This window comes from Oryctolagus cuniculus, assembly GCF_964237555.1.
Source record: "Oryctolagus cuniculus chromosome 16 unlocalized genomic scaffold, mOryCun1.1 SUPER_16_unloc_1, whole genome shotgun sequence".
NCBI classification, from domain to species: Eukaryota; Metazoa; Chordata; class Mammalia; order Lagomorpha; family Leporidae; genus Oryctolagus; species Oryctolagus cuniculus.
The window spans coordinates 2,929,170-2,954,346 of record NW_027208201.1 but is presented as its reverse complement, the minus strand read 5'-3'; the positions used below and the strand labels follow the sequence as shown (position 1 = coordinate 2,954,346).

The window sequence follows — 25,177 nt, the reverse complement described above, 5'->3', positions numbered from 1 at the left end:
ATCTGAAAAGTATGTTCATATAAATAATGCTTATTGGTAGCAGTTCTAACGCCAAATAGGTCTTATTCTCTGAATCGTTCCTTGAGACCTGCATGCAGATAGACTTGCAGGCCAAGAAAAAACACCACACATTTCTACAGGCACTGACAGAAAACTTCCTCAAGGAGGGAACGCAGATGCCCCTTGTATTTCAAGTGTCCCCCGTATTCAGTCATGATGAACTGTCTGCTTCATGTTGATGGCTTGTTCATGCCCACTGTGTGCCAGACAGAAAGAGGCAACTTTCAATTATTGGGTACAGGGTTTTATGTGTTTCCAAGAAATCCAATTGTGCACTTGATTTTTCAAGCATCTTTTTATTACCTATGTTGTTTTCTGGGTGAGATACGTTGAAAATCCTCCTTCTAAGAAAAATATATTTTCTGGGGCTGGCGCTGTGGTGCAGTGGGCTAACACCCTGGCCTGAAGTGCTGGCATCCCATAAGGGCAGTGGTTGGAGATCCAGCTCCTCCACTTCTGATCTAGCTCTCAGCTATGGCCTGGGAAAGCAGCAGCACATGGCCCGAGTCCTTGGTTCCCTGCAACTGCATGGGAGACCTGAAAGAAGCTCTTGGATCCTGGCTTCAGAATGATGCAGGTCCGGCCATTACAGCCAACTGGGGAGTGAACCATTAGATGGAAGTACTCTCTCTCTCTGTCTCTCTCTCTCTCTCTCTCTCTCTCTCTCTGCCTCTCCTCTCTCTGTGAAACTCTTTCATAAATAAATTAATATATTAATATTTTAAAAAAGAAAAAAAATATTTTCTCATGTCTCTATTCTTCCTCTTCTCCTTTGACATTTTCTAGTGTTTCTCTAATCCCTCTGCCCTCTTCATCTCCTCATCCTCATCCTCCACCTCCTCTTCTTTATAAAGCTATATATGATCTCTGCCAAACAGGCTTTTGCAGACAGTTTGCATGTGGATACATTATATAATTCCATCCTTTATCTCTTTGAACAGGTAATCAGTAGTAAGAGATATTCTGATGCTGGGAAATGTAACAGTTGGGAGTTTAGAGTCTAAAGCAGTTATTTTAAATTCAATGTTGTTTTATTCTGCTGTCATCAATAATGGCCTATTTTTCTTCCATGTGTCTAATAAGGCTGCTTTATAAGGTCCTTATTGAATGATTTTTCACCTGTGAAGTACCTGTGTTCTTATCACGGTCTTCTCCTCCACTTAAGAACCATGTTGGTTTCTCCGGATCATGGGATGATCCCATGTTGAATGATTTCATGTTCTTCTTCAGACTCAGTGTTTATCTGGGATTCCACATTAATTTGCTCCAGCTTGATGGGGACCTACACACAAATCTTTTCCTATTTGGATGGCTCTTGGCGTTTGTCTGTTGTTGGTTCATGCAAAAATGGACAAGTGTTAACAACCCACTTCCCTTCTTTCTGGGATTTTCTTCTCAAGCAAATTCAACAAACGAATCAGAATAATATTGTTTGAAAGACCTTGATGTTTTGTTGTAGAAACTCTCATGCTTTATTTGAGAAGAAAGAGAAGGGAATTTCAGATCAATAAACTTGCATTTTTATTTAATGAGGAATAAGGGAAATCCAAAACACAAGGAAGCAGAATTGGGAGAGGCTCCTAGTCACTGCATGTGGAGCTGAATGCCACACACCCCCAGGTCTACCAGATAAGGCATCGCAGAGTGCATCCCAGCAGTGTCCCTGTTTCAGTTAGTGTTCAAGGTGATTCTGAGGGTTGCAGAAACAAGGAAACAAACAAAATTACCCTCCTCTTAAAAAGTTGGCATCTCAGTGAGGTAAGACTTCCTATTCCAGAATTTAAAACTTCCATAATATACTGTTCAAGTAAGATGTAAATTCCTGGCCCAAGGGATACAAGGTGCATTAGAATTATTTTACATTACAGGATTACTAGGTTTCACCAAAACAGTGGGGAAGAAACCAGAAGGACTCGCCCTCCTCACAATTCCCCAGGAGAACCCTCAGAGTCACCAACCCAGCTCCTCTCCAGGTCTCACAACCTGGCACAGAGCCTGGAAGGGTCTGTTGAGCTGCAGAGCAGGGAGGAGCCAACAGGGGGTAGTGGCGGGAACACACTTTGCTCCTCTGCAGCTCGGCCATCAGGGGTCGCACACGTAAAGACCCATATCCTCATATACTGCACCAAAAGAGCAAGGTGGGTTGGGGCCTTTTCTCATTCCTCGTGACACATGACCCATATTCCTGTACAGGACATGGTTCCTGCCTCTGTCCTCTCATGAGAAACTTGTGCTCACAGTGCTGAGCCTCCTGACTTTGGCTGCAGATTGATGTGGGGGTATTCATTATGGCTGATGTGTGGCTCTCTGCGAATTTCAGGTGTTACTCTGGAGGAGCTGACTTGAGAGGTTCTACAAGAAAGAGCCCTATACCCACCCCAAATCACCTCAGTTGCATCACTGCATTCTTGCAGGAATGTTCAAATCCATCCTTGGCCTCAGGTCCCTCTAGTGTTGTGGTCGGTATTGACCTGACTGAAAGGAAGGGAGACCTGGGCATAATAGCAGTAGACAGCTCCAAGTCAAGACTGGGTGAACTGAAACATCCATGTAATGGAAACGATCTCCATGGGAACACCAGATGGCCCTGCAGAAATAAACATGTGTGTGTACAGGAAGTCTGAAAGACTACTTAGATAGGAGCTGCCTCTGAGCAATGGGATTGCAGTTGGTTTTCCTTTCTCCTTTATAAGTGCTTAGATTAATTTGCCTTAAGGATATTATGGAACAGTAACTGAAAACAGGCCAATTTCACATTGAATTCAAAACTGAATGCCAACGTGTTTCATTTTAATGAAATAAACAAGCCTATCATACAACAGACAACTCATGAAAGGTAAGTCAGCATGGAATATGCTACTCAGAAAATACATAAACATATGATCTAGCTATGGATGATAGAATTATAATGAGATATCATTGGCACATTAATTCGGGAATTAGTTTTTACATGCAAAAATATAGAATTTCAATTCCAGTGACCTTGCCTTTACACACACACACATACACACACAATTGTAAAATGCAAGGACTCAGATACCAATTGACTTGGATATTAGGAGACACACATGCTAATGGCTATTCATACACAATTGAGTATGACTCAGGAAGTGTTGCTATGTTCTGAGACAGCCACATAAAGTTATGATAACTCCCACTAAAGTGCTTCTCAGACTATAACTGCTGAAGACACTGATGGAGGTTTTGGGGAGAAAGAAGTAATTCTAAGAAAAACTGATAACTGTACTGGAGAGGATGGGGCCATTTAATTTAAGAAACCTCTATTGGGGTAAAGGCTATCAGAAGATGATTAGAATCCACGTGATCTGGTGCTTCTCCACTTATCTTTAAGAATAATGGAAACTGGAGCTGGGCTGTGGTATAGTATGTTAAGTTTCCACCTTGAGTGCTGGCATCCCACATGTCCCCCCTTGTTCTACACCAAGAACCCTGTAAGGGTGAAAGGAACTCAACAAACTAAACAACAAAAAAAAAACTAAACATCCAGATAAGTAATGGGAAACACCTTCATCATGCATTTTTCAAAAAGAAGAAATTGAAAAGGCCAAAGTCACTTAAAAATTCTCAGGACTACTAGCCATTAGGGAAATGAAATCAAAACCACCATCAGGTTTCACCTTAGCCATCAGAATGGCTCTCATACAGAAATCAACTAACAACCTATTCTGCAGAGGACTCAGGAAAAAAGGTAGGCTAATCCACATTTGGTGAAAATGTAAACTGATGCAGTCATTGTGGAATACAGTATGGAAATTTCTGAGAAAGAAAATAGATCTGCCATGAGACCAAGCCAACTGACTCCTAGAAAGTTACCCAAACTAAATGAAATCAGCATGAAAAGGGGTCATCTGCACCCCCAAGTTCATTGCAGCTCAATTCAAAATAGCTAAGATATGGAATCAACCCAGACATTCATCAACTGATGACTGGATAAAGAAATCCTTGATCAGCATAGCCCTGACTGTTAAAGAACAACTTAATACATTATCCCTCTTAGTAGTTTTTATTTGTCTGTTCTACTTAATATGACTGGTTTAATTCTGTAATTAATATACAGTTATTCTTAAGTGTTGAAATTTAACTGAAATGTGATCCCTGTTAAACATAAGAGTGGGAATAAAAGAGGGAAGAGATGTACAATTTGGGACATACTCAAGCTGACTTGCCCCAAATGGTAGAGTTAGAAACATACCAGGGGACTCTAATTTAATCCCATCGAGGTGGCATGTACCAATGCCATCTCACTAGTCCAAGTGATCAATTTTAGTTCACAATTGATCATAATGAAAGGACTAAGAGTCAAAGGGAGTACATAAACAAGTCTAGTACCTGCTAATACTAACCGATAGAATAAATAAAGGGGAGAGTGATCCAACATGGGAAGCGAGATACTCAGCAGACTCATAGAATTGTGGATGTCCTAAACAGCACTCTGGCCTCAGAATCAGCCCTAAAGGCATTCCAATCCAGCTGAAAAGCCCAAGAGAGTATTTCAGGCATGGAAAGCAAGACACTCTGGCAAAAAAAAACACACACAAAAAACAAACAAACAAACAAACAAACAAAAACACCTAAATGAAAGATCTCTGTGAGTGAGATCCCAGAGGAAAGAACAGTTCTTCAAAGAAGGAGGTACCTTTCTCTGAAGGGAGGAGAGAACCTCCTCTTTGACTATGACCTTGTCGAAACAAGATAAGAGTCGGAGAACTCAAGGGGCTTCCATAGCCTTGGAAACACACGACTGGTGCATAGGGAGATTACTGATGCCATAAACAGGAGTGTTAATTTGTAAAGTCAACAACAGGAGTCACTGTGCACTTACTCCTCATGTAGGATCTCTGTCCTTAATGTGTTGTACATTGAGACTTAATGCTATAACGAGTACTCAAACAGTATATTTCACTTTGTGTTTCTATGGGGGTACAAACGGTTGAAATCTTTACTTAATGTATACTAAACTGATCTTCTGTAAAAAAAAAAAAAAAGAAATTATCAATTCCCAACTTGACTCTCCCTGAGATTAAACATGACAATAGGTCTGATCAGATTTCATCATCATTTAAAAAATCATCTATTATTTTTCACTTTATGTTTCTGTGTGGGAGCAAACTGTTGAAATCTTTACTTAATGTATGCTAAACTGATCTTCTGTATATAAAGAGAATAGAAAATGAATCCTCATGTGAATGGAAGGGGAGAAGGAGTGGGAACGGGGAGGGTTACAGGTGGGAGGGACGTTATGGGGGGAAGCCATTGTAATCCATAAGCCGTACTTTGGAAATTTATATTCATTAAATAAAAGTAAAAAAAAAAAAAAGAAATCCTGGCATATGTACTCTAAGAATGTTGATCAGTAGGAGAAAAAAAAACGAATCCTCTCTTTTGCAACAACATTGATGCAACTGGAATCCATGATACTTAAAGAAATGAGCCAGTATCAGAAAAGACATATGCCATGTGTGTCTAGATAGAATCTAGAAACAACTTAAAACACAAGGTCAATAGTTCTAAGAAAATGGACAGCAGACTGGTTATTGTAAAAAGAAAGAATCATTATTTGACTTACGATATAAAAATGGGATGGTTCAACTATTGCAAATCAATCAATGTGATACACCACATTGACAAGATGCAGAAGAAAAATATATGATTATCTCAATAGATGTAGAGAAAGCATTTGATAAAACACAACACCCTTTCATGATGAAAACTTAGCTAAAGTTTTCATGATGAAAACTCTAAGCAAATTTGGTGTGGAATGAACATTCCTCAACACAATCAAAGCAATTTATGAAAAACCCACAGCCAGAACCTTATTGAATGGGGAAAAGTTGGAATAATTTCCACTGAGATCTGGTACCAGACAGGGATGCCCATTCTCACCACTGCTATTCAATATAGTTCTGGAATTTTTATCCACAGCCATTAGTCAAGAAAAAGAAATTCAAGGGCGTACAAATTGCAAAGGAAGAAGTCCAATTATCCCTCTTCACAGATGATATGACTTTATTTAGGGGATCCAAAGAACTCTATTAAGAGACTATTGGAACTCATAGAAGAGTTTGTCAAAGTAGAAGGATATAAAATCAATGCACAAAAATCAACAGCCTTTGTATAGACAGGCAATGCCATGGCTGAGAAATAAATTATATGATCAATCCCATTCACAATAGCTACAAAAACAATCAAATACCTTGGAATAAACTTAACAAAGGACATCAAAGATCTCTACAATGAGAATTATAAAATCTTTTTTTTTGACAGGCAGTGTGGACAGTGAGAGAGAGAGAGAGACAGAGAGAAAGGTCTTCCTTTTTGCGGTTGGTTCACCCTCCAATGGCTGCTGTGGCCAGCGCGCTGCAGCCGGAGCATTGCGCTGTTCTGAAGCCAGGAGCCAGGTGCTTCTCCTGGTCTCCCATGTGGGTGCAGGGCCAAAACACTTGGACCATCCTCCACTGCACTCCCGGGCCATAGCAGAGACCTGGCCTGGAAGAGGTGCAACTGGAACAGAATCCGGCGCCCCGACTGGGACTAGAACTTGGTGTGCCAGCGCCGCAGGTGGAAGAAGAGCCTATTGAGCCATAGTGCTGGCCAGAGAATTATAAACTCTTAAAGAAAGAAATAGAAGAGGATACCAAAAAATGGAAAAATCCTCCATGTACATGGATTGGAAGAATCAATATCATCAAAATCTCCATTCTCCCAAAAGCAATTTATAGATTCAGTGCGATACCAATCAAAATGCCAAAGAAATTCTTCTCAGATCTTGAAAAAATGATGCTGAAATTCATATGGAAGCATAGGAGACATCAAATAGCTAAAGCAATCTTGTACAACAAAAACAAAGCCAGAGGCACCATAATAGCAGATTTCAAGACTTAGTGCAGTGGGTCTATAATCGAAACAGACTGGTATCAAAATGGATGGGTAGAACAATGGAACAGAATGGAAACACCAGAAATCTATCCAAACATCTACAGCCAATTTATATTTCATCAAGGAGCTAAAACAAATTCCTGAAGAAAGGACAGTCCATTCAACAAATAGTGCTGGCAAAATGGATTACCCATGCAGAAGCATGAAACAAGACCCCTACCTTATATCTTACACAAAAATCCACTCACTATGACCCGGCACTTTGAAATTATTAGAGGGCATCAAAGAAACCCTGCAAGATATAGGCACAGGTAAAGATTTCTTGGAATAGACCCCAGAGGTACAGGAAGTCAAAACCAATATTCACAATTAGATTACATCAAAAATCACTTTCTTATGTCTGGTATTGGCAAAAGTAAATCAAAGCCAGGTTGATAATAAATAGCAATGAACAGATGGAAAAGTAGTTTACAGAATCACTTCTACATATAATGAAAACTTGGTGTGTGATTATCACATCATTTTAAATTCATATGAAATGATATATAATTCAGCATTTTCTTGACAATGAATTACACATTGCAATGATTTAACATGTCTAAAGATTGTGCCGAAGTATTCCAACTATATTAATAAGCTTATTTTAATTTAGACTCTAATGCATGAATAAAAACAGCAAAGAAACGTGTAACTCATTTTATTAAAATATGAATATGACAATGTCAATGAGTTGACATTGAAAATACAGGATTGAAAAGAAATGAAAAGTTTCAAGGGGAGCCTTTATCTGAGATTGGTTTTGTGCTTATGAACATAAAACCCAGACTAAGAAATTAGTTCACAGTATTATTTTGAAGAGAGAAGGAATGGGTCCAGCATGGGGGTATAGTGGCTATAAGTAGCACCTATAACCCCGACATCCCATGTTGATGCCAGTTCATGTTTTGTCCACTCACTTGCAACCCAGCTTTTTGTTAAGATCTAGAAAATGCTTTGGAAGATGGCCTAAGCCTTTCTGTCCCTGACACTCACTTGGAAACCTGAATTAATCTCCTTGCTTTGGCATGAACCAGCACTGGGCCACTACAGATATCTTCAGATGCCACTATCACATGGAAGGTTTCTCCTACTCACTATCTTCATTTTCTGTAAATTGGTCCTTCAGAACAAAAACATATTAAGATAAGTATAAACTGTTCATAAGGAGGGTACATTATGCAAGTGATTTTTTAATATCAGAATGCAAAATCAGTTTTATAATTTTAGATTCTGACCAATAAAAACTGAGAGAGCCTAAGAACTACTCCTGAGAACATCTGTTTCCTTAGAAATTATTCTATCCCTTAATCCTTTCAAAGCATTCTTCTCAGGTCTGAAGAGAATAATGTAGCACTTGGGGACAAAGATGCAGCCCAGGAACCCTGCACCAGAGGCCAAGATGGAGAAGACCTCCACAGCCACCATGACCTTCCCCTTGGTGCTGTGGTAGACAGGCAAGAAGGTCACCCAGACACTGCAGAACACCAGCATGCTGAATGTCAGGAACTTGGCTTCATTGAAGGTGTCAGGCAGATTCCTGGCAAGGAAAGCCACAGTGAAGCTCAGCAGGGCCAAGGAGCCCAGGTAGCCCAGGACACAGTAGAAGGCAGTGATGGAGCCCTTGTTGCACACCAGGATGATGTGGTCATGCTCAGAGTGTGCATCTGTGTCAATAAAGGGAGGAGAAGTCCCAAGCCAGATGGCACAGAGAGCCAGTTGGATGAGGGAGCAGATGGGAATAATGGAGTTAGGTACCCCTGATAGCAGCCAGTGTCTCATCCTTCTCCCTGGGGCAGTGACCTTGAAGGCCAGAACCACAGTGATAGTTTTGGCTAGGATGGTGGAAACAGCCACAGTGAACACCACTCCAAATGTGGTCTGCTGGAGGACACAGGTGGTTGTGTTGGGATGACCAATAAACAGTAAGGAGCAGAGGAAGCAGAAGATGAGGGCAATGAGCAGGATGTAGCTGAGACAACGATTGTTGGCCTTGACTAGGGGAGTGTCTCGGTGCTTCACAAAGACCCCAAGAACCACAGCAGTGAGGACAGAGAAGCACAGAGCTGTGCAGACCAAGGTCATCCCCAGGGGATCTTCAAAAGACAGAAACGTCACTTTTTTGTGGAAGCACTGGTTTCGCTCTGTGCTGGCATACTGATGATCCAGACACTTCATGCACTGGTCCATATCTGGCAAGAAATGTACAAGAACATCATCCTGAGTTCAGTTATTTCTGATTCACAAGGACCTTCTGGAATAACGGACATAGCTAGTTTAGGCAAATAGCCCGTATTTGATGTTGAAATAGCATATAAAATAACATCGAGCAAATTATTGGCCATTATTCATGCCCATCTTCCTCATGTTAGCCAAAGTTATTACTTCATCTCTCTAACTACCTGACATACTGATGAGTACATATTCTTTTTCTCCTAACAAAGCCCTACAGGCTACTCTCTGAAACTACTCCTGGTGCTTTAAATCCTGCCTTTTTTGCCTGTATCATTTTAACACCACAAATTCATTCTTCATGGTTTCTCCACACTGTGAAGTGGTGAGCAAGATTCCAGAGGTTTCCATGTATTATAAAGACTACTCTGACCTTTATATATGGCACATGCTTGCTGCATCCTCACTTTCAACAAGAGCAAGCAGCACTCCTTGTTTTCTTAAGTTTTTATGTAGTGATTGCATTTTTTCATAATTTTTTATTTTAAAGTTTTTATTCAACAAATGCATTTTTCATAGAACTTTAGAAACATTGTTTCTTTCCCCTAAACCCACCCTCCCATCCCAACTCTCATCCCACCTCCCTCACCCTCTCCCATCTCCTTCTTCATTATGTTACATTTTTATTTGATTTTATATACAGAGGACCAACTCCATATAACATATAGATTTCAAGAGTTTGCATCCACACAGACACACTACATATAGAGTACAGTTTGAGAAAAAATTGTAGTCGATTCTCACAGTTCAACTCATTATGGATGGAGTTCCTAAATGGGGAATAAATGCACAGTGAATTCATTGTTCCTTTAACAATTAACACTCATACGTATGATATCAGTGATCACCCAAGGCTCTTGCCATGGGCTGCCAAGGCTATGGAAGTCCTCTGTAACCATAGACTCCATCAGCATTTGGACACTGCCATAAGCAAAGTGGATGTTCTCTCCTCCCTTCTGAGAAGAGTATATCCTTCTTTGACGATCATTTCTTTCCACTGGGGTCTCACAGAGATCCTCCATGTAGGCTATTTTTTGGCCAGAGTCTTGGCTTTGCATGCCTTCAGTGAGCCCTTGTTTTATTGGTGTTATTCCCTCTGTACTCTCATTGCCTAATCAATGACCAAAGGGCCCCAGTCTTTATTTCTAATGAGTGTTTTTATTTATTTATAATTTAATGGAAATGCAGAGTTTCAGAAGGAGGCAGAGAAGTATGAGGGAGAGAGAGGGAGAGGGAGAGAGAGAAGGACAGGAGGGCAGGGAGAAAAAGAGAGGGAGAAAGGAAAAGAGTGAAAAAGAGAAAGAAAGACATCTTCCACCAGTGATTCACACCCCAAATGATGGCAATAAATGGAACTAGGCTGTCTTAAGGCAATAAATGGGAGCTTCTTCTGGGTCTCCTACATGGTGTGGACTCAGAAACTTGGGATGTCTTCTATTGCTTTCCTAATCATCAGCAGAGAGCTGCATTGGAAGTGAAGCAGCTGAGACTGGAACTGCTGCCCAACTGGGATGGTGGCATGCCAGTCAGAGGCTTCAACTACTATGATGTAGCACTGGCCCCAGGTTCCCACTCTTAGTGTCATGCACTGGGAGATTGACTTTGTGAATTTTGGGTGCACAGAAAGCACACAACGATCTCACTAAACCACATCTCTCTAAGGTAGCATCTGGATAGTCATTCTATGGGCAAGCACTGATTGAGAGATCACCATTAGAAAACAGATGATCAAGCTCTAGAGAAACACAGAAGAGTTGTGCACTTGATACCTTCTGGATAAGATGCCACCCTTGAACAGATTTCCACCAAGGAACACACTGGGATGCTGCCTGTAATCAAAGTCAGTCTGGAGATCACCTTGAACCCTACTGGCATATTTCCACTTTGCTGCCTTTTGATTCTTGAACATGAATTTTATCTCCATCTCTGCCAGTATCCCCTTCTTTTTCCATACATTTCTCCATCAATGTCAGTTGTCACAACTTGCAGATGTCTTCCAAAGTTTAGGTGGTCTTATTTTTGGATAGTTCATACTTTTGAGACATTACATCTGCTCATCTTTCAGAGCTTTGTTTTCCAGAATTGATAAGCAAAAATATCTCTTTTTGTATTTAATCTAGTATTCCAGCACTACTTAACTCAATTACTGATTTTTGATTGTATTACATCATCCCAATATCAGTTGAAAATGATGCCATTTGAAATCTTCCTCTATAATAAGTTGAATGGCTTTCATTTTTATTATATGCACAAACAGACCAATGGGTAATTTCCTGCAGAAGTTGCATTCTTTATTCAACTTTGTATCCAATCTTCAGCCATAACTTCCATGTTTTTTAGCATTCTAAAATACACTTTAGGATTGAAAACTGATCCTCCTTTTTGGCATTTTGTGTTGTTTTGTTCTTTTTTTATAATTCTTAGATCACTTAAATTTATTAAATGTTTTTCTTCAGAAATGCTAATTCTTATTACTATTTTTCAAGGATTATAAACTGAATTACACTTTATGCAAGACATTGGGCATGATGTAACCTATTTAAAAATACTGTTGGGTTTACATTGTTTAAAATTTCTATGTGTGAATTTATTTCAACAACAGTGTCTTACAATTTCATTTTGCTGAAATATCTGGCAGTATTTGATCAAACAAGTTAAGATGTTCCTGTAGAAGAAACAGAATTTTTCCTATTCTGTACAGTAGTTGAGAAAGAGTTCCTTTCCTATGTGAACATTTGATAAAGGTGTTTATCACAATAAAAGTATTGGGAATTATTTTAATAACTATGAGGTTACTTGGATTTTTCAAATATTTCTCAAAGTTTTTATAATGTTTCTATCTGGAAATTTCTGAATTTCTTCTATATTCTTCAATCTATCACCATTAAATGATTCACATGTTCTAGTATTAGTATCTTTTATATCTGTGCAGAGATCTCTTCAGCTCTCTTTGTGTAACACACACAGACATTGTAATCTTGTTTTTAGTACTGTTCCAACTGGTTGAGGTTCATAAATTTTACTTGTTTTATGATCACCAACTGTAGGCTCTTCCAATTTTTATTTACTTCAGTTTCCTTATAATGTCCACATCCTATCTTCAAGGGCTTGTGTTGAATTTGCTGTCATTGACCTACCTTGATATGCATACTTTTTACCATGGAAGTCAGCCTGTATTCTTTCAAAATAAATTTTACTCATGAGTGTGTATGAGTGTAAGCATAATACTGTTCCTGAAGATTTATATTTTGATACACAATGATTTTGCTCAAAGGCTAAGGTTAGCTCGTTTATGATATCTGATGAGTATTATCCTCAGCATGATATACTGTATAATTTCTAACACAGTTTTTCAAATTATACACAGTTTGATGAGAGTAGTGCTTTCTCACTCCAAGCATGCTATACTTGAATTAGGTGAAAGCATTTTATCTATTCATGTACAAGGAACACAGACGTGAATTTACCTAAATGATTTTGCAAATACTACATGCAGTAAAGTATAGTGTGCAAATTTTTATCATTTTAAGGGTTATTACTGAATATAAGATTTAACTTCTACCAGAAGGTGAAAAGAATCTTCTGAGCAGTCATACTCCACATCCTTTTCTTTCCATGGAGAAGAGGAATATTTTAAGAAACAGGTGTTAACTTCTCCATGAGGCTGGCATGGACTTACCTGTCTGATTGGAAATCTCATTCTCAGGACAAGGTGTGCAATCAAAACAACAGGTAGGCTTTCCCTCCAGAGGGGTTTTCCTGAATCCAGGGCTACAACTCTCACTGCATACTGAGTGTGGAGTCTGAGAAAAATCAGATGTGTGTTGGTCAGAGATGGGACTATTGCTTATGTTCCATGTAGAGTGTTTTCAAGTCCTGCACAACCTGTTCACTTAAACTGTAAATACCTATTTCTGACACAATGATGGCATGCAAGTTTATTTTCTAAATAAATAGATTCAAAACATGTGGAGGAACAAGTGCATGTAGTGTCCAACCTCAGACACTAAAAACATAAGAAAGCATTTAGATTGGAAGGGGTGTAGTTTAATGTCTCTAAGTGTGTTTTTAATAAGCCAAGTGGCACAAATCCCCATATGAATTGTGGGTAACAATGTGCATTGTGAACCTTATGATCAGCTGCAACTTACCTCTGTAATTCCTGTGGCCCACTCTATCGAATTCTCAGAGAGAGACAACTTCTGGCTCTGTGAGGCATAAGGGGAAAACTGTCCTACTTTAACCTTACGTCCAACACCATAAGGAAAATTCCAAAAGTTGAGAATGTCATATTCAGCTTCCAAATTCCTCAAGTGATTCAAATTCACTAGGTCACCCACAGGATTGGTAAATTGGAGGTTCTTGAGAAACGGGTGCAACTGAAAAAATACATTATATTCACATGAAGACTGCCCAAGCAATAACACATCAAACCCAGTTTAAAGAAAGCCTTTTGTTTGTAATCACAAATAAACAAAGGGAACTTTTTATAGCCACCCAAACTAAAACATGATGAGAACTACATCAAAGTAAGTATGAGTAAGTATGATTTCACTCATTTTCATCTAAAAACTAGGGCAATCAAAAAGATCTAACTGTGAGATTCTGATCATTTCCAACTGTGGAGTCCATGCTACTAACACTCACTTATTTTCTCAGTGTACCTAGGAAAACCATCTGTAGTACAGTTACCAGGATAAAAAATATGCAATTTAATGAGATGTCTTATGTACATTGTGGCTGAACATACTCAACAACATTTGACACTAAAAAGCAATATTTTTTTTACCGTTGAGATAGAAAATGGAATGACACAGTCTAGGTATGCACAAGTCATAATTAAATTGACAGGATGGGAGAGTACTTTTTAAGACACAGCACTGAAGCTTATCCAAGTTACCTTCCCACTTGTCAATGGAACCCTGTGTCTTATGACAAATTACAAGCAGAGGCTCATATATATCTCGTGATTGGAGAAAGGATCCCAAGCTACTTGGTTTGAACACCGGCAGAAGCTGTTAAAGGGATCACTTCAGGAGTACATGTCATGCAATGGAAACCAAATTACCTGCCAGGGAGAAAATGCCACCTTTTCCCCCTTGTTCCCTGGTTGCATTTCTAACAATTGTAGAAGCATCTCATGTATGCTGTGGGCCACAGCATACACGGCATTATATATGTTGTAACTCCCATCACTCATGCTCATATCAAAATGATGCCATGTCAACGATTCCAAGGAGGTATTCAGTGGACAGTTTTTCAAGGTTTTGCAGGATGCCCCAGTAACTGAGCAATCAAAAACCAATGACCAGAATCTTAAGAGGTAAATGTCTTCTGGGTATTTGGAAGGGTTAGCTGTCCGAAGAAAGTTTTTGAAACCAGAGATCTCACTATGGTGGTGTGAAAAAATGAGAGTCCCATGGAATGAGTGGAGCAGAATATGACGCTCATCGCTGGCAAAATCCCATTGTGAGGTGGTGACCCAGACTTTCCATGTCATTACACGTTCCCATGTTGGAAAGCTGATGCCTATGAGTGAATCAGTGTCACAGAAAAGAATCACCACATTTGCTGATGATTTTAGGATCTGGATATGAAACCTATTCTGGAGTGAAATACGAGACTCCTCAGTAACTGGAATCAATTCCACAAAGTCCACACAGATGCCATTCTTCTGCATCTCTACTTTCAAATTGGACATAAACTGAATACCTTTTGGGAGGTCTGAGATGGCCAAACCCACCCAGGTCCAGCTGAAATGAAGCATCAAGGAGACTATGCCATGGGCCAGAGAAGTGTCTTTGGGGGCCATCTGATAGAGGGAAGAAAACTGACCACTGTCACTCAGAAGTGGTTCAAAAGACCCAATTGTCAGCTAAGGGAAAATGCAAGAAATATGTGTAAGTATATTGCCATAGTGTACTATCTTATTCCTGAAGAAATTAAGCAGATGATGGAAGCATCAGAAGATTTTAGAATATTTCATTTTTCTCATCCACCTTGCATGAAAACATCCTAGTTCCTGAGACATTACATTCACAGATTAAGGAAAACATTTCTCCTTTTCACTCGCCAACACTCAGCTTCTGATAATATGTGGCTAATCCACCTAATCTCTATACGCCTTCCCTTTTGATCACAAGCTGTGGCAAGTGTATTTGGTTCTGTCACTTAAATTTTTGGGTCTAAGTCAGGCACCTCAGGTGATGTGTTTTATCCCTCTCTTTCACTTACACACTCACCTGTGGAATTTTGTAGAGTTCCAGCAGTGTCCCTACTTGGACAGCAATGCTTGTTCCTGATATTACAGCTACAGACTTGCTCTGTTTCCTACATGTGTAATTAGGAACATCCTCTTCCAGTCCTGCAAGCCAGATGAAGGGATTCTGCAGCACCATCATGTCACTGTGCATGACATTATAGAGATCAAATCCCAAGGTCACGTTGGGTAAAAGCTGGGGGTTCTTGTTGATCTCCTCAATAGCAAAAACCAAGGCCAGAGCATACTGGTAGTTTTTGGACTGAAACCTGTATGAAATGCACAAGGGTCTTTAAGGGAGAAGCCTCCAATCCAGATTATCATCAATTCTACTGTAATAACTGTAACAGATGGATTGGTCTTGGCCAAAGATTCATATGTTCTAATGATTATCTGCACATTTGCTGAGGACAGCGTGTTAAGAGTGTTGCATTTGCAGGACACATGTCCTCACCAGAACCATAGCTGCTACTCCCTTGATCTCGGTCTCCCAGCCTAAATGATTCTGAAAATAAGATCTGCTTTTACATTATAATGTCTTGGGCATGTTATCACATGGCTGTCCATGCAGCCAAAGAAAATGATCTTATTTTTAATATAAACCTATCAATTTAAATCATCTCTGGCAACAACTACGTCTTCTAAGTTTTTATATTTGATATCTAAATACTATAATATGCTCTGGAATGCCCTTTCGAATGTTTATGCACACCTAGAAAGAACATTCAAGTTTCAAAGAAAACTTGACAAGGAAAGGTGCATCTTTAGCACTGCCTCTACAAATACTCCTATATTTGGAAACTACAATGATGCTTCATCTTATCCCATCATTATATGCTTCTTGAAATAGGAGTCCTATGATCATAAGGCTGCAGGTTGTAATGGGAAAAGAGAGTAACTCAACTGAAGGCTATGTGATCACATAGAAGGATTACGTCAAAGCACTGAGAATGGTAGATCTAAGTCTGGATATATCCTGAAAAATCTCTTCCCCAACAAACTCACCCATCAACCACCATCACAAGCCAGGAAAATGAAATCAGATTCAGAGCTTGAAAGAAGGAAATCAGTGAAAAGGGAGGAACACTTTAGAAAAGCCTGAAACACTCCCAGGTTGGATTTGTAATGCTTTACAACTAAGACAGTCATGCATTTATTTTGAACACTAGGTATATATTAAAGTAAATCATTATCAGTGGTATAAGTATATACTCCAAACTGGCCTTATTCACCCAATTTTCCCTACAGAACCAAACATAAATATCCTTCCATGCAAAGAACATGAAACATTTCTACTTTCCAGGTTCTGACATTTCACAAAGTGTGTAAATGAGGAGCCCCTTGTATGTATTTCAGATTTACTGTGTGTTGAGTCATTATGAATAGACTAGGTCATGTACACTGATATTAAGGGTCACTGTGTGCTCCAGAGGAAGTGAAAGTTTTTCTTTTCTTGGTTCATGTTGCAACATAATATGTATGCATGCATGAATATTATATACATATTCTTCCTATATATTTATATATAGGTATCCATTACCATGTAAAGAGTTGCTCAATATCTATTGTTTTATATAAATCTAATTTCTATAAATATTTGTTATCCAAATATTTCACTCATACTTTGTATATAATGAAGAACTTTAAAAATCCTTGCTAAGAGTATCAAATAATATTCCATTTTGTAGTTCATATTTCTCTGTTCCCCTCCTCATTCTTTACATTTCCATCAATTCCTTAACCTCTCATTTCTTATTCCCGCTGCCATTGGTAGAAAAGGTCTAAAAGATTTTTGGACACACTGGGCATTTGTGAGAGTTGCCTTTTCAATCTGTTTTATGTTGTGTTTCTTATCTCTAAGAACAGTTTATAAATAATTATTGGGTATTCTAAAGTTGTTGAATCTTATATTATATTCCCAAATATCATTAACACAGGCATTTTCTCCTGGGTTTGTTAAGATTTGGTTATGATCTCCAGTTGGCAAGGTATACATCTTGGAGGAACCTGGGCTCTATTCATAAACTCTATTCCTACTACGGGAAATTTACACTCTTCTGGTCTCCATCATTTAGGGTACATGTAAATGATGTACTGCATGCATAACCATGGGAAATACCACTACTACTAATAAATAAATATTTCATAATTGGGATGTCATGTGCACTATCAAAATAGGCAAATTCATAAAAATCATGTGAAGTGAATAATATCATTATACCAAGCTGGTATCCATTAGATTTTTTCTGGATAGAACTTAGGACAAATGCCTAAAATACTTGATCAGTTGTTTCACCTTTGTGGCACCAACTATAGTTCTAAATTCCATTGGCTTTAATGATACTGCAATGATATATGTCCTAATATCTACCTTCTATCAAAGATCTATGTATCATCAACCAACTTTTATAGCTTACAGTAGAAACCAATTAGAAATTAGCACCAAAATAAACAGATGTGAGGAAAACAATTTCACTGTCCTACAAGATACTATATTCTGGAGGCATGAAATATTCATATATAAATATATATGAAACATTTATATTTAGCTACAGGTAGACCGTATCTTAAAGATGGGCAGAGCAGAATAATCCCTCTTCTGAAATGTATTTTTCCAGAAAAAGAATCAGGGGTGCATCCTGAATGTGTAGATTCCAACCATTACAGTTCTTATGGGTATATTCATCATTAACATACAATTATTATACTTGTGGCCTGAGGTTACTTTTACCTAGTAAAATCTTACTTTCTTGAATATCTTTTCTTCTTTTTGACTGTAGAAGAAATGAAGTGAGCTCATGGCCCCAAATCTAATATGTAGCAGAAAAGTTTGTGAGCACATGTGGAAGAGCTCATGTAACTCAGGGTTGTTCATTTCAGTGCATGGGTTCTGTAAGAACCTGCTACTGAGGCACAATAGGCCCCTGAGCTGATGAACGTGGACAGCGAAGGACAAGAAGATCCCAACCAGACTCTCCTTTCTCCTATGATGAGATAACATTTCCCTGAACAATTCAATGTGCCAGGCAGAAAGAAATGTCTTCCACATGCCCCAAGTTAATTATCAGAACTTTTTAGGTGGGACAGAAATGGAAAGGGCAGGGACACACAATGCATGTGTCTATCCATCTGCAGACCCAATAGCAAGCATCTATTATGTAAATCAAGGAAAATGATTATGGCAAAGAGAACTTACCCTTTGAATGTGACATGGTTTTTGAAAATATTAATCATTCTGTCCACAAAGTATATGTAAATGGGGAAAAAAGCAGCGATCTCAATATCTCCACCCTTGTAATAACTCCGTTCCATCTGGAAAAAGCAGTTCTGATCATCATGACAAGTCACAAGGAGACACAATTGCAAAAAGAGCAACAGAAAATTCAAAGGGAACATCTTCAAAGTCTGTGAAAACCCTAGGACACAACCATAGTGGAACTTGAAGGGTCATGCATGTGCATACAAATAGCATGTGTGTGTGTGTGTGTGTGTGTGTGTGTGTGTGATTCCTCGCATCAAGCCATTTTAATACTGCTCAATCTGATTTCTTTCTACCATCTGTCCGTTCTTCCATGTGGGAATCTGGAACCCTTTCTACCCTGAGGCTCTGCAGCTCAGGGCTTCTGTCCTGATAAACAACACAAGAAGGAAAACATGTTTGTGAATCATCCTCTTCACCCCAGGTGCAAGTATTTCCTCCAAGTCCATGGGTACAAAGACTCAAGGGCATAAATTCTATTAGTTACATTTGGTCCATGGGCTTTGTCAATAAACCTCTCCATGAACTTTTGGCAATTATGTACTTGGATTGCATCAGAGGGCATGAAGAGAGGCATCAGGTGAGTTTCTCAGAAAGTTTTCAGACCAGAAAAATCCAGTGTAACACACTTCAAAGACCCAAAGAACAATAGGGCAGCCTCCAGACCCCATGTTCTGGGGAGCCACACATTGCCTTGATGCCACACAGACGCAAAGCAGACCCTGTTTACAAAGATACCCAATAGGCCTTCTGATTCTCAAGCACTGTGGAACCAGTAATCACCCTGAATTCAGGAGTTTCATTCTGTATGTCAAATCATCACATCTTCAGTTGTAAAATATGAAACCCTTCCACATTGCTGTTAACCATGGTAATCTCATGGTAATCTGTTTTCACACTAAAACCTTGGTTAATACTCTCATGAGAACTAGGGACTACTTGAGGACTTCTCACTTTTTACTATAAGGCAGACAATACTAGCTGGAAGTCATCACTTTATTCCCACCACGACAAACACCAAGGGCAGGATGATGCATACAGATACTTGTACTTCTTGAATGTAAATGACTTTAAGGACTGATGTAGGACACCATCAGAGCAGCTACATATCTTTAACACTTTGCACAACCAAGAGACTGCACAACACAACTGAACAAAATGGATAGCATGTCTTGCAAGCAGTAATGATGATCAACACTGACTAATCATTTGTGCTTGCATATCAGTGTGAGGTATCACTAATAGAGTAAATCTAATGAGGAGGGAAACAAGAGAGCATGGAAGAGAACTCTGTTATTCCACTCAGAAGTTTCCTAAACTCAAACTGCTATCAATGAGTTCCCTAATATTTTAAGCAAAACACATTCTCCATTGCCTAGTCACTGCTCTGATGCCATTAGTGAGATTTTGAATACAGGCTCATGCAAATTGAGATAAAGTATAGACACAAAACACAGAAAATTCACTGACTTGCATAAAATTGAAAATATAATGTCTTGATGAGTTAGATTTATTACCAGTACAATGACAAAACTTGTTGTCTATTCAGTTAAACAAGAAAAGTAAATCTAAATCAGAGAGCAAACATCTCCTGTTCTCTCTAATGTGTAGAAACTAAAAGTAGAGTCAATCTGAATGCACAAGATTCACTGAACAAAGGTTGGGACTGGAAAGGATGGATTCCATGCAATGAGAAGGCTTCGAAAATGTATTGAAAATGTGTGTTATGAAGCATTATGCATGAATTTCAAAAAATTTGGCACCCAGATCTATTCATAATTTTTTGCTTAACTATTTCTTTCATATTTATCACATATCTTCTACATTCTTTTTTTATAGAAAACTTTTATTTAACAAATGTAAATTTCAAAAGTACCACTTTTGGATTACAGAGGTTCTTCTTCCCATAACAACCCTCCCAGCGGCATACCATCCATCTCTTAATCCCTCTCCCATCCCATTCTTCACTCAGATTCATTTTGTTATCTTTATATACAGAAGATCAACTCTATACTAAGTAAAATTACAACAGTTTGCACCCACACAGACACACAAAGTATAAAGTCCTGTTTGAAGATTAGTTTTACCGTTAATTCTCATAGTACAACACATTAAGGAGAGGTCCTATATAGAAGCAAGTGTACAGTAACTCCTGTTTTTGATTTAACAATTGGCACTCTTATTTATGATGTCAGTAATCACCTGAGGCTTTCGTCATGAGCTGCCAAGGCTTTGGAGCCTATTTTTTTATGAATAGAGTTAGACAGTGAGAGAGAGAGAGGCAGAGAGAAATGTCTTCCTTTGTTTGTTCACCCCACAAATGGCTGCTGTGGCCGGAACTATGCTGATCTGAAGCCAGGAGCCAGCTTCTTCTTCCTGGTCTCCCATGTGGGTGCAGCCACCCAAGCACTTTTGGCCATCCTCCACTGCCCTCCTGGGCCAGAGCAGAGAGCTCGACTGGAAGAGGAGCAACCGGGACTAGAACCTGGCACCCATATTTGATGCCAGTGCCACAGTGGAGGATTAACTAAGTGAGCCACGGCACTAGCCCCTGGAAGCCTCTTCAGTTCACAAACTCCAATCTTATTTAGACAAGGCCATAATTAAAGGGGAAGATCCCTCCTCCCTTCAGAAAAAGGTACTTCCCTCTTTGATGGCCCATTATTTACGCTGGGATCTCACTGACAGAGATCTTTCCTGTAGGCTTTTTTTTTTTTTTTTTTTTTTGGCTACAGTGTCTTGGCTTTCCATGCTTCCATGCCTCTCATAAGCTTTTCAGCCAAATCCAAATGCCTTGAGGGCTGATCCTGAGGCCAAACTGCTGTTTAGGGCATCTGTAATTCTATGAGTCTGCTGTGTATCCAGCATCCTATGTTGGATTGTTCTCTCCTTTTTAATTCTATCAATTATTATTAGCAGACACTGGTCTTATTTATGTGATCCTTTGACACTTAATCCTATATTTATGATCAATTATGAACTTAAACTGATCACTTTAACTAGTAAGACGGTGTTTATATATGCCAACTTAATGTGATTTTGAGTCCCATGACACATTTTTAGCTTTACCCTTAGGGATAAGTCCGAGGGAGGATGTGCCAAACTGTATATCTCCTCCATCTCTTATTCTCACTCTTATTCTTTTTGAAAGGCTTATTTTATTTATTTGAAAGACAGAGACAGAGTTACAGAGAGAGGTAGAGACAGATAGAAAGGTTTTCCACCCACTGCATCACTTCCCAGATGGCCGCAACGGCCGGGGCTGGACCAATCAGAAGCCAAGAGACAGGAGTTTCTTCCATGTCTCCCACGTGGGTGCAGGGGCCCAACAACTTGGGCCATCTTCTACTGCTATCCCAGGCCATAGAATAGAGATGGATCCAAAGAAGAGCAGCTGGGACTCGAACCGGCACCCATGTGGGATACTGACACTTCAGGCCATGGCTTTAACCTGCTGCACCACAGGTTTGGCCCCTCCCACTCTTATTTTAACAAGGATCAATTTTCAGCTAACTTTAAACACCTAAGGATAATTCAATGTTAATTCAAGAGTTCAACCAATGGTATTAAGTAGAAAAAGAAAATACTAAAAAGAATAAAATAGTAAACTGTTGCTCAAAGCACTAATCAAGTCATTGCTTCTCCTAGTGTCAGTTTCACTTCTACAGGTTTCCTTTTAGGTGCTCAGTTAGTTGTCACAGATCAGGGAGAACATAGGATATTTGTCCCTTTGGGACTGGCTTATTTCACTCAGCATGATGTTTTCCAGATTTCTCCATTTTGTTGCAAATAACCAGATTTCATTTTTTGCTTTTGCCACTTTGTAGTATTCTATAGAGTTCATATCCATAGTTTCTTTATCCATTCTTCCATTGATGGGCATTTAGGTTGATTTCACCTCACCTGTCCGAATGGCTCTCCTACAGAAATCAACAAACAACCTGTGCTGGAGAGGATTTGAAGGAAAATGTACCCTCATCCACAGGTTGTGGGAATATAAACTGATTCAGTCATTGTGAAACACAGTATAGAAACCTATGAGAGCTGAAAATAGATCTGCCATATGACCCATCCAACTGATTCCTAGGAATCTCCTCAAACAAAATGAAATCAACACGAAAAAGTGTCATCTATACCCCCATGCTCATTGCAGCTCAATTCAAAATAGCTAAGAAATGGAATCAACGCAGATATCCATCAATAGCTGACTGGATAAAGAAACCATGGTATATATACTCTAAGAATATTAATCAGCAGGAAAAAAAAAGAAAAGAAATCCTGTCTATCACAACAAAATTGATGCAGCTGAAAACCATGATACTTAAGAGAAATCAGCCAGTATCAAAAACAGACATAAACCATATGTATTCTCTTATCCATCATAACAAGTGCCTAAATGTAATGTTGGAGTAAAATTGACAATTTGAGATTCCATGCTTTTTTTTTATAGCCTTTGTCTTTATTTTGAGGAATAGTGTTGGTTTCTTCATACCGTTTGTAGAACACATTACATATGGTAAGGTTAATCTCCTGAGTATAAAGTAAACCAGAAAACAGTTCTTTGCAAAAATTAAGAGTGGCGATAGGAGAGGGAGGAGGAAGAAGAATAAGATTGGGGCTGGCGCTGTGGAGCAGTGGGATAACACCCTGGTCTGAAGTGCCAGCATCCTATATGGGCACCAGTTTGAGACTCGTTTGTTCCAATTCCTGTCTGGCTCTCTGTGTGGCCTGGGAAGGCAGTGGAGGATGGCCCAAATCATGGGAGACCTGGAAGGAGCTCCTGGCTTTGGATCAGCACAGCTCTGGCCATTGCGGCCAATTGGGGAGTGAATCATCAGATGGAAGACCTCTCTCTCTCTCTCTGCCTCTCCTCTCTCTGTTTAACTCTTTCAAGTAAAATATATAAATCTTTTTTAAAAAAAGAAGCTTCAGATTTTTGTGGACAGGACAAATGGATAGGTGGGAAGTATCTCTGTGATCTAAAACTGTATATATGATATTCATGAAACTTGTATACATCAAGTAAAATTTGAAATATAAACAAATTGAGTAACTTACAAACAAGAAAATATATTTTTAGAAAGCAGAAGTAACAACAAAATATAATTCATGAACAATGGGAATATAATATAATGGATATTTCTGCACAGATAAATAAATGACCAAAGGACATTACAAATGATGCTAATCAGTACTAAGTATGGACAAGCCGTTCCACACCAGAAGGAACCTCTACTTCACAAACACTAACTGGCTATAAAAACTTTCAAAGTTGTCAGGTGTCAGAGATGCCATAGGGAATTTGGAATCTTGAAACCATGCTAGAAAGTTACAACACATATGGTATGGAAGACAGTTGTCACCTCCTTAGCAAATTCAACATAAAATTCATTGATGACCAAAACATCCCACACCTAATGGTACACTCCAAAATTAGAAAATAGGCAAAAATCTCTTGTACATCAATGTGTGTCTCCAAACAGCCAAAGTGAAAAATAACACACAAGTCAGTGTACAGAGACACAAAACTCAATGAATTACTACAAGGAATTATCAGTTTGTCATGAAAAATGTAGATACCCAAAATGATGTGAATGTTCCTTGAAAACACCATGCAAAATCAAAGGCCACCTAAATCCACAGAGTCTAATATTTAATTTATACAAAACACTCAGGACATTAAATCCATGGAAACAGAAACAGACTGGTGGTTGTGTGACTTACAAGAGAAGGAACTGAGAGTGACCATTAATGGATAAGGAACCTGATTTGTAGCAAAGGAAATATTTTTAAAATATGACAGAGATAACAGTTGCACAAGAAAGTGAATGGTCCAAATGCCATTACTTCACTTTAAAATTGTTACTCTTTGTTTAATTATTTTCTGCTGAAGAAGATATAAAAATCACTTTCTTATGTCTCGTATTGGCAAAAGTAAATCTAAAGCCAAATTGATAATAAGCAGAAATGAGCAGATGGAAAAGAAGTTTGTAGAATCAGTTCTACATATAATGAAAACTTGGTGTGTGATTATCACATCATTTCAAATCTATATGAAATGATAACATAACTAAGAATTTCCTGAATAATGCATATACATATTTAAATAATTTAACATGTCTAATGATTACATGAAAATATTCCAAGTATATTATAAATCTGAAGTTAATATAGACTCTGAATGAATGAAAACAGCAAATAAACATGTAACTCATTTTATTAAAATAGGAATATTACGAAATTGACCAGTTGACAATGAAAATGCAGAAATGAAAAGATTCAAGGAGAGCCTTTATCTGAGATGGGTTTCATTTGTGAACTTAAAACCCAGGCTAAGAAATTTGTACACAGTATTATTTTGAAGAAGAGAGGATGATTGCGGCCTGTGTTGGGGTGTAGTGGATATAACCTTCACCTGTAACCCCGACATCCTA

At 38.7% G+C, this 25,177-nt stretch overlaps 1 protein-coding gene across 1 annotated transcript in view; it reads right to left on the bottom strand.

The window, feature by feature from the left end:
• Positions 1-8,250: 8,250 nt before the first annotated feature.
• The window catches only part of LOC127489292 (vomeronasal type-2 receptor 116-like), a 48,501-nt gene continuing 31,574 nt past the window's right edge, over positions 8,251-25,177 (bottom strand). Inside the window, exons 2-7 of the mRNA XM_070067595.1 lie at positions 18,681-18,796; positions 15,468-15,753; positions 14,294-15,100; positions 13,377-13,604; positions 12,905-13,028; positions 8,251-9,185 (exon numbers count right to left, since the gene is read on the bottom strand). Coding sequence (XP_069923696.1) covers positions 8,251-9,185; positions 12,905-13,028; positions 13,377-13,604; positions 14,294-15,100; positions 15,468-15,753; positions 18,681-18,796 — 2,496 coding nt within the window. The remainder of the gene's footprint in view (positions 9,186-12,904; positions 13,029-13,376; positions 13,605-14,293; positions 15,101-15,467; positions 15,754-18,680; positions 18,797-25,177) is intronic.